The sequence below is a fragment of the Heterocephalus glaber genome, unplaced genomic scaffold, assembly GCF_053883595.1.
Source record: "Heterocephalus glaber isolate CG9 unplaced genomic scaffold, H.glaber_assembly_v1.0 deba00001845, whole genome shotgun sequence".
Classification (NCBI taxonomy): Eukaryota; Metazoa; Chordata; class Mammalia; order Rodentia; family Bathyergidae; genus Heterocephalus; species Heterocephalus glaber.
In genome coordinates, this window is record NW_028258494.1 from 785,251 (window position 1) to 795,555 (window position 10,305).

The window sequence follows — 10,305 nt, forward strand, 5'->3', positions numbered from 1 at the left end:
CTTTTTCTGGTAAGGTTGGCTAAGGGTTTGTCAATTTTGTTGATTCTTTCAAAGAACGAACTCTTGGCTTCATTGATTTTTAGTATTATTCTTTTAGTCTCCATTTCATTGGCTTCTGCTCTGAGCCTTATATTTTCCTCCCTTGTATGAGCTTTGGTTTTTTCCTGCTCTTCTATTTCTAGAAGCTTGAGTTTCAGCATCAGGTGGTTTACTTTGGCTAACTCTGTTAACCTAATGTGATTATTCACTGCTATGAATTTCCCTCATAAGACTGCTTTCACTGTGTCACATAGATTCTGCTATGTTGTACCATCATTGTCATTTAATTGAAGGAGCTTTCTGATTTCTTCTTTAATTTCCTCTGTGGAAATGATTCTGTATTATTCTGTGGTTACTCCGAAGTGTGTTGTTCAATTTCCTGGGCTCATGAAATTTTTGTGGTTTCTTTTGCTATTGATATCCAATTTCGCCATACTATGGTCTGATAATATAGAACTTCCATTCCTTTGCACTTACTTAAACATGTTCTATGAGCAAGTATGTGGCCTATTTTACAGAATGACCTATGTGCACCTGAAAAGAATGTGTATTTTGATTTTGTGGTTGAAACACTCTTTAAAATTCTGTTAACTTCATTTGTTCAAGAGTTTCATTGTCATAGAATTTTATTGCTTTATTTGTCTAGTTGATCTATCTATTTGTGACAGTGGGGTATTGATGTCCCCCACTACTACTGTGCTAGTGCTTATAAGATTTTACATGTCCATTAGTATTTGTTTTATATAGTTGGGTGCACTTGTGTTCAGTGCATGTATATTTATGTATGTCATCTCTTCCTCTTGGATCATTGCCTTTACAAGGGTGTAGTGTCTTTCTTTGCCTCTCTTAATCAGTGTTGGTTTGAAATCCACTTGATCTACAAAGAGGATAGCTATTCCTGTTTTTTTTTTTTTCAGAGGGTATGTTCCCGTTGCATGGAGTATTGTTTTCCACTCTTTCACTTTCAGTCTACAAGTTTCTTTTTGAATTAAATGTTTTTCTTGTATGCAGGATGTTGTTGGATCTTGCTTCTTGACCCATTCTGCCAGTCTATTTCTTTTGATTGCTGAGTTGAGACCAGTAACATTGATGGCTATATCTGATACATAGTGAGTTATCATTGTCATGACTTTTTCTATTTGTTGGATTCTCCCTCTTTGTGTTTAATTTTTTGTCATGTTCAGTGGATTCATTCTGCTGGGTTTACTGTTGTTGTCATCCTCATTGTCTTTTCCTAGGATATTGTCTAAAATTTTTGGCATGCTGGTTTGATATTCATGAAGTTCCTAAGATTCTCTTGGTCATGAAAGTATCTTCTCTCTCAGTCAATTTTGAAAGATAGTTTTGCAGGGTACATAAATCTGAATTGGAGTCTGTTTTCCTTCAGGGGTTGAAATATATCATGCAGAACTCTTCTTCCCTTTGTGGTTTGTGCAGAGAAGTCTGCTGTGATTCTGATGGGCTTTCCTTTGTATGTGAGTTGTTTCTTTTCACTAACTGCTTGTAGAATGTTTTTTCTCTTGGCTTTCTGGAATCTGAACTATTATATTCCTATATGTAGATTTTCTTTTGATCAAGGGTATTTGGAGTCCTATATATCTCACTTGTATGTGTGTCAAGTTCTTTTCCCCTGCTTAGGAAGTTTTCTACCATCCCTTCTGTGAACAGTTTTTTGTGTTATCTGCAATCTTCCCTGTTTCCTCATTGACCTAATCAGTCTTTATTCTTCTTCTTTGCATCATCTAGCAGCTACCGGATTAATTTCTCATCATCTCTTTCAATTTTAAAGACATTTTTCTTTTCCTGGTCACTAATTGCAACCTTATCTTCTATATCTGAAATTCTGTCTTCACATTGGCTTCTTCTGCAGTGTAAAATTTCCATGAAGGTTTTAATCTCCTGGAAATCTGTTTGCATCTCTTTTATGTGTTGGGATTCTATCATGTTTCTCAGCTCCTCTATTTTTTTATCTGTGTCCTCTCTAGATTTATTAATCATGTCTTGTACTATGGGCACAATCTCTGCTGTTATCTGAGAAATAAATTCTGATTTAATTTTTTCATATCCTCCTTTTTTGCTTGTTCATGGAATCCAGGTGTTTGAGTATCAGATTGTTTCATCTCATTTCCTTTTGTGTTTGCTGTAGGTGATCTGGAAGTCTGTTTTTGAGGCTTGTTTACATGTCTTCTAATTTTGATGAAGTTGGTGGTTCTGCTGGCACCCATGGAGCTTACATCTTCTGTGTGGGGAGCAATGGTACAGCAGCCTGGAAGCCTCCTCTTCTGGACTGGGAGCAGTGGTATGGCAACCTGGAGTCTCCTCTTCTGTGTTGGAAGTGGTGGTAGGGTGACCAGGAAGCCTCCTCCTCTGGGCTGGGAGCCCCCAAAATAGACATTGATATGCCTGTATACACTACCTTACCATTGTTAATTTCAAGCACATAAGAGAGAAAATAAAAGACAAATCTGGTCTTATAAAACAAGATAACATCTTCCAAATGTCACAAAATGAACTCAAATGTAAGATAAAATTGAGATAAATTCAAGCATCTATATGGATTTGTGTTGATAATGAAAACTTATTCTCTCCCAATAATAAGAGTAGAAAAGATTAGGTGCTTGAAGTAAATAAACAAAATTTCATATTCCTATACTTAAAAAATGCAACTGAATAGAAATTGTACCTATTCTTGGTCCTATTAATGTGGACAGAGAACAGCTGAAGAGTTCAGAAAAGCCACTGAGAAGCAAATGATACAAGCTTCCTGATGGCTTCTTCTTGGCAATTGTGATGTTATGAAAATTATAAGCATAGAATTCAGGACAATGAACTCAGGACTGAGAACAAATTAGTGATTGGTGAACACACCTGTGAATTTTCTGGGTAAGAAATAGTGAGCTTATAGATGAAAAGAAAGCAGAAAATCTCATTTCAATTCAAATAAAATCTGTAAATCAAAATTGTGACATCCAGGAGTAAAAATAATTCTGAAACCTTCTCTTTAACTCTTCTGTATATTTATAACAGAATTCCTCATTTACAAAGAAATAAATTCATCAGCTCACAGTACTGGAAAATGGGAAGTCCACTGTCAAGGCAATAGCTGGTTTACTGTCTAATAAATTGTCTAGTCATCTCCTCCAAAATGGCATTTCACCCCAAGTGCTTATTCTCTCCAGAAGGAGAAATGCTGTTTCTCACATGCAAAAAATATAAAAAATGTGTACCTTTACATAATCTATCTTGTAATTATGTAAATTAATAATTTCTAAGGATGAATTCCTGTATATTGTATACCTAAAATATCCCAATAAAATTAATTTTAAAAAGCAGGAAAATTAGAGTCCAAGCCCTCAGAAATAGAGAAAAAAATGAATGCAAAATAAGAGCAGAAAGGTGCAAATTCTATCTTGAAAGATCTTTTGCTGTCACTATCGATCCAATCTTGATGGCAGAGACTTTATGGAAGAATCGCCTTTTAAAGGCCCCATCTTTTAATACTGTTAAAATGACAATAACATTTCAACAGAAGCTTTGGAGAGGACAAACATTCAAACCATGCTGCATAGATTGACCAAAATGAGTTATCAGAACATAAGGAGCCCAGTAGGCTTGTAATGGAATGGGCAGTGTGGATAATATTAATGGAGAGATCAGAGATGATGGGACAGGAAAGTTACAAAAGACCACTGATGACAGCTACAGGACAGTCCAGTTATGATGCTATTTCAAGTAAACTGAGTGGATGAAGGAATGTATTGTTGTGGTAAAGGTGGAGATGATGGTACTTAGCTAAATTCTGGACATAAGTGTTGGTATAAATAGTTACCTTCTCTGAATGGCATTGTTATAAGAGAAAGACAGAATTTAAAGATGACCAATGAGAGAAACTGCTCAGCACCTGAAATAATGGAGTTACAGTACCAATAACGGTGACAGAAATTATTGTGTGCATTAGGGCATTTGGGGATTGATAGAACTTTTAAAACAGAAAAATCGAATTTAAAATGTCTATTAGGCACCATGTTTGTTGTGGCATTATTGATAAGAGTTAAGCTATTAAATAAATCTGGGTACCCACTAAGAATAAAAATGTGTTAGGTACACACAGTGGAATGTTATTCCCGAGGTCAAGTGTGCAGTTGGAAATCAACATTGGGAATTCAAGGGGAGTTTCTCTTTGGAAAAAATCTTAATGAGTTCTTAGAATGTGAGTGGCCACCAAAGATAGGTTTGGAAGTGCTATCACAGAGGAATGAAGGGAAGCAGAGAAGAGGAGTACCGAAGATAGAGCCTGGAAGTCACCATCATGCCTGCAGGGTGAGAAGATGGTGCAGACATAGTAAAGGATACTGGGACATAGTAGGCATCAATATAGAGTGAAATACATACTGAAAGGTAAGGGGAGATAGTGTTTTGAAGGTAAGGAAATGAGTCAATGTTGAGGATATGTAGGTAAGAGGAGGATGGAGAGTTAATCCCTAGATTAAATGTGGCAGAGGACCTTGGCAACTCTTCAGGAGTATTTCAAGGCTGTGCTGGAGTAAGTGCTTGCTGGGTTGACCTCAGACAAGGAAATCAGAAGAACCCAATTGTGCAAATTTCTTTTGCATAACTTTGGTGTAAAAGGAGCACAAACATAAGATTGTACCTATAATGATATGTGAATCAGAGGGTTGATTTATTTTATTTATAATTGACATATATCAGTAGCACATATTAATGGGACTGATGTGACATTTCCCCACATGCACACAGCATGCATTGATCAAATCTAGACTCCTTTTATGTATCCTCTCCTATCTCCAGTCATCACTTTTCTACATTCAGGTAAACCTTTTAATTTCCACATTTTTCAATCTTCTTTATTTTGCATTTCTTAAATGGTCTACAATGTTGAACATTTTTTCATATATTTGTTGGATATTTGTACTTCTTCCTCAGAGGAGTGTTTATTCATTTCTGATGTCCATTTTGTGATTGGTTCTTTGTATTTGGGAGTGTCTAATTTTTTGAGTTCTTTATTTATTCTAGATATTAGTTTTCTATCAGAGTAATAGCTGGCAAATGTTTTCCCATTCTTTAAATTATCTCTTCACAAGGTCTGTATGGCCATACATAGATGAATATATAAAGAAAAGGTGGTATTTAGCTAGAATGGAGTACTAGTCTGCCATAAAGAAGGATAAACTTGAGGCATTTTTAGGGAAGTGAATAAACCTTGAAGCCATAATTTTAAGAAAAATCAGCCAGACACACTAGTTGAAGTATCACATTATTTCCCTTTTGTGAGAAACTCAAAGTATAAATATGGAACAAACTAAAGGATAGATATTAGGAAGCAGGAAGAACTTTTTCAATAATAAAGAGAATAAGAGATGGGGAGGGTGAAAGAAGGAAGGAAAGGAAAGTCAATTTTAAAAAAGAGTAGAAGCAAAACTGAAAACAGAGCTTTGCAAATGGAGAAAGGAAGAAGGTTTGGAAGTAAAGAGAACAAGAAAACAAAAAAGAAGAATTAAGATGTGTTATGTACATGTACAAATTCCCTATGATGAATGTGATCATTTTTGAAAAAGAAGACACATGGTATTTACACACAAATGAGTGCTACTGTACCATAAGCAAAAATTAACCTGAGTTATTTGTAGGAAAATAGATGCACCTTGAGATTATATGTTAAGTGAAACAAATCAGACACTCAAATTACATGTTGCTTGGTTTCTCTTATATGAGAAATTCAGCATATAAATAAAGAGCAAAATAAACAATAGATGATAGGAAATAAGGAGATAGATATTTCTCAAAGGGGAAGGAGATCAAGAGATAGAGGAAGGGAGCAGAGAGGGTGACAGAAAAGGAATTTGAAAAGGAATTAGATGTGTTCCATACATGTCCAAATGCTTCACAGAAAACTAAACACATACAACACATATGTACTAAAAAAGTTTCAAAAAACATACCAGAATAATTTTTCACAATAGGGGAAATATTAGTGGTCTAATATGTGTAAAAAATTCTCTCAACTTCCTATCACATATGTAAAGTAATTTCCCCCCTTTAGATTATTATAGCAAATAAGTATGCTTTGTAGTAATATGGACACCAGACCCATTTAGAGAAAGTATATTCATTCAATCACTTAAAAAATTCTTTGGAATTACCAAAGGAGGAAACTTACAGCCCAAGTGCTAATCATTCCACTGTAAGGAAATACTGTATTATGTTTCCACAGGGAGACAAATAAGAGAGTATTGAAACAATTTACTAACATAGCAAATATTAGCTATGACAATTTTAATCAACATTAGGAAGGCCTTTTGTTTCACCATGCAATATAAAGAGAGAACATTGAAATAAATGAATTCTTGAAGAACCCAAAATGATGATTGAATTTCTGAAGTATGACAGAGATATTGAGCCAGAAACAAAGCACACATACATGAACTTATTAAACTAACTCAGGGTTATAAAAAAATGCACGGATTCAAAGCATAGCTCTCTGTGTACTGTGTGGATGCAGTGGAGAATAAATGACATGGCCCCAATAATGCAGTGAGGTAGGATAGCCTCCTGGTATAATAGCAGCATCACAACTTTCCTGAGCTGTTCATCTTTCACTGCTTTCCTTCTGCTGAACCTGAGCCATAAAAATGCCACTAAGACTGCACAGAATTTATAAGTAACTAAACTCAGTGCAAAAATAAACAAACAACAGCCAAAAAAAAACCCCAAAGCCAAATACTGTAATTTTGAAATGAGCATCCAGTTGTGATACCAAAGCCTATAATTCCTCCTACTTGGAAGTTGATGCAGGAGGTTAAGAAGGTCAAGGACAGATTGGGTGACTTAGTAAAATCTTGTCTCAAAATATAAATTTTAAAAAGGGATGAGGATGGATTTTAGTGAGACCAAACTCCTAGATTCGTTAAAAATGCAACCCCCAGCTTAGCATCTGATTCTATACTGGAGCAAAGGAATTGTTTTAAGAGAATGGAAGCCATTTGTCAAATATCATAGACCAAAAAAAATTACACACCAAGATAAACTCTACATTTCTTCTGTTACTTCTGGTCACTTTAGATCTTGATGATGGAAGAGACATGGTTACACATTAGAAGTTCTATTTACCTAATGTATGAATTACTTTCTTATTGCTAGGACAAAATACCAACTCCTGGAATTGATGGAGAGATTTTCTTATTTTGGGGGGCTCATTGCTTCAGTGGGTTCTATCCATCCTTTGGCTCAGAGGCAGAAATAGCACAGAAACGGCTGGGTAGGAGAAAGCTCCTCATACCATGCTGGTCACAAACCAGAGGAGAAGGGAGTAAACAGGTACAAGAATGCACCCTTCCTTGTCATACTCTAGTAACTCTCCTACAAGCAGATCCCACCTTCTAACAGCACAGTTAGCTACTAACAAGATCAATGGATAAATCCAATGAAGAGTATGATGCCCTCACCATCCAAACATGTGCGATTTTTGTGGGACACTTTATATATAAACTGTAAAACTTACTCTAGACACCCAAGTCAAAAGTGAATGAAACCACATGAAGGAGAAATTGTTCAATGGATGAGTTTCCTCAAGGCTCCCTTCATGTCCCTATTTCTCAAACTGTAAATAAAGGGATTCAACATTTGAGGAACTACAGAATACATCACTGAAGCCACTGTTGTATTTTTAGGTGAGTCAGTTATGGCAGTGCTAATGTACACCCCAAAAGCTGTTCCATAGAACAAGGAGACAACAGACACATGAGAGCCACATGTGGAAAAGGCTTTATGCTTTCCTCCAGGGGATGGGATCCTCAACACAGAAGACATAATACAAAAATAAGAGAAAATGATTCCACAAAGTGGAACACCAGCAAATATGAAAGCTGAGACATAGATCAGGATGGTATCAAGGAATGTATCAGAACAGGCAAGCTTGATGATCTGTGCAAGTTCACAGAAAAAGTGTGGGATTTCTAGGACTGTGGTGAAGGACAAACGGAGCACCATCAGACTGTGGAAAAGTGCATCTAGCATGCTAACTAACAGAGAGAGCACAACAAGGAAGACACAGAGGTGGGGATTCATGATGACTGTGTAACTCAATGGGTGGCAAATGGCCACATAGCGGTCATAGGCCATCATTGTGAGGAGAAAATTTTCCAGAAAGGCCAAAGCTAAGACAAGACCGACCTGGGTGAGGCATCCTTTGTAAGTGATGGCCTGATTCTGTGTTTTGATGTTCATGAGAAACTTTGGAATTATAGTTGTGCTTATACAGATGTCAGTAAAGGACAGGTTGAAGAGGAAGAAGTACATGGGTGTGTGAAGGTGGGAGTCAGAGCTGATGGCCAGGATGATGAGCAGGTTCCCAAGCACTGTGACCAGGTACATGGACAGGAACAGGCTGAAGATGAGGGGTTGCAGCTCTGGGTCATCAGTCAGTCCAAGGAGAAGAAATTCCGAGACAGCTGTTTGGTTTATAGCTACCATGCTCTCTATTGATCTGGTGGAAAATATGCAGTGATAATAAAATGAAACCAATGGTTATTTGCAAGAAACAAGTGCATCACCTGGAAACATGGAGAGAGAGAAAAAAATTGGTATCATTGTGGATTTACTTTTGATAAGTCTAATGATGAGCAGAATATGTTTTCTTTTCTTTTTGGTGAGTTGTGTATTTAATTAGTTATGTATTCAATTATTCATTGTTGGTATATGGTGATGATACATAATAATTAAATTCATCTTAGGAACCATTACATATACATATTAAAGTCTGATAATTTTTACTTTACTTTCCTCTGCCATTTTTCTCTCCTCTTCCCTAGATCTATTTATCAACTCCACGAATTTGACTTCTATGTTTTCATACCACCTCTCTTTCATGTTGTGCTTTAAAGTTCTTATGTTTTTGGTTTCTCATATGAAAGAAATCATGTGAATGACTTACTTCATTTAGTAGCATGTTCTCAAGGGCTATCCATTTTTCTAAAATTAACTTAGTATTATCTTTATGGCTGAGTAATATGCTGGTGTGTATATACAATACATTTTCCTTATCCATTCATCTGCTAATGGGCACACAGGTCATTTCCATAGTTTAACTATTTTGAATTGTCATGATATAAATATGGTATGTATGTATCAATGCACATGATGACATTATATCTCTCAGGAAAATTCCTAGGAGGAAAACAGCTGGGTTTTAATGGTTTTTGTTTTTTTTTTTTGGTACTGGGGATCGAACTCAGGTCCTTAGCTTGCAAGGCAGGCAGTGGAACCACTGAGCTAAATCCCCGCCCCTTAATGCTTTTCTTCACATTTATGAAGAGCCACATAAATACTGAAATCTTTTCTTACATTGTCTCTTCATTCCTCTTGTCCAATACCTCCTCTAACTTCTGTTACCTTGATTGAACAACACATTTTCATACTTTGTTGGAATAGTTGGTACTATAACAGAGAATAAAGTATGGATGTTCTTCAGAAATGTCACATGCCCGCAATCAAAAGGAAAACTGAGAGTGAATTTATCTAACATTTCTAGAGCACTGGTTTCCAACATTGGTATGCTGCAGAATTACTGGAAGGTCTTGTCCAATTATAAATATTATCCATTCTACCAGCCTTTGGAATTATGGAAATACATCATGAACACAAAGTATTCTTTGGAAAAGACTGAATCCGAGTTCTGATGGTCTGTCAGCTGATTTGGATATGTTGGAAAATCTTGATAGGCTACAATTAACATTAATAAATGAGCATGAAGTTCTCATTATTTTCCTCAATATTTTCAAAAGATTCTACCTCAGCGTAGCTTAAACTTTTCCTTTGATTTTTATGTATAGCCACTTCTACCCATGAAGACAATTGTTATAGCTAGAGGGCAAATATCAAGGTGATTGGGAGCAGAGATTAGAGAACAGTGCAGATCAATTTCAGCTCATAAGAATCATCCTTTAGAGCCATGCAATCTGTTCTAGCACCTGATTCTATGGGAATCTGGGCAACAATAAGAATGATACAACACTCTCATCCTAAAAGAACTTCTTCCATTAATTAGATAAGTAGCATAAATAAATAAATAAACACCAAATATTTAAACAAAAGAAAGTATGAAATTGAACACTCCTCAGAAAATGATGGAAAACCAAAACAATTTATTAGTGTCTCTAAAATGTAAAACTACAAGATAACCTAAATTGGAAAATCAGGCTTCCTAGCAGAAGTGTTCCTGGATAGCAGAGTTCTTCATTTCTTGGAAAA

General features: G+C 36.0%; 1 protein-coding gene across 1 annotated transcript; it reads right to left on the bottom strand.

Annotated features, from left to right (window-relative positions):
- Positions 1-7,608: 7,608 nt before the first annotated feature.
- On the bottom strand, positions 7,609-8,529 carry LOC147820580 (olfactory receptor 7G2-like). Its single transcript, XM_087204026.1, has one exon. The coding sequence runs from the start codon at positions 8,527-8,529 to the stop codon at positions 7,609-7,611; it is 921 nt and encodes a 306-aa protein (XP_087060152.1).
- Between the last annotated feature and the right edge of the window lie 1,776 nt (positions 8,530-10,305).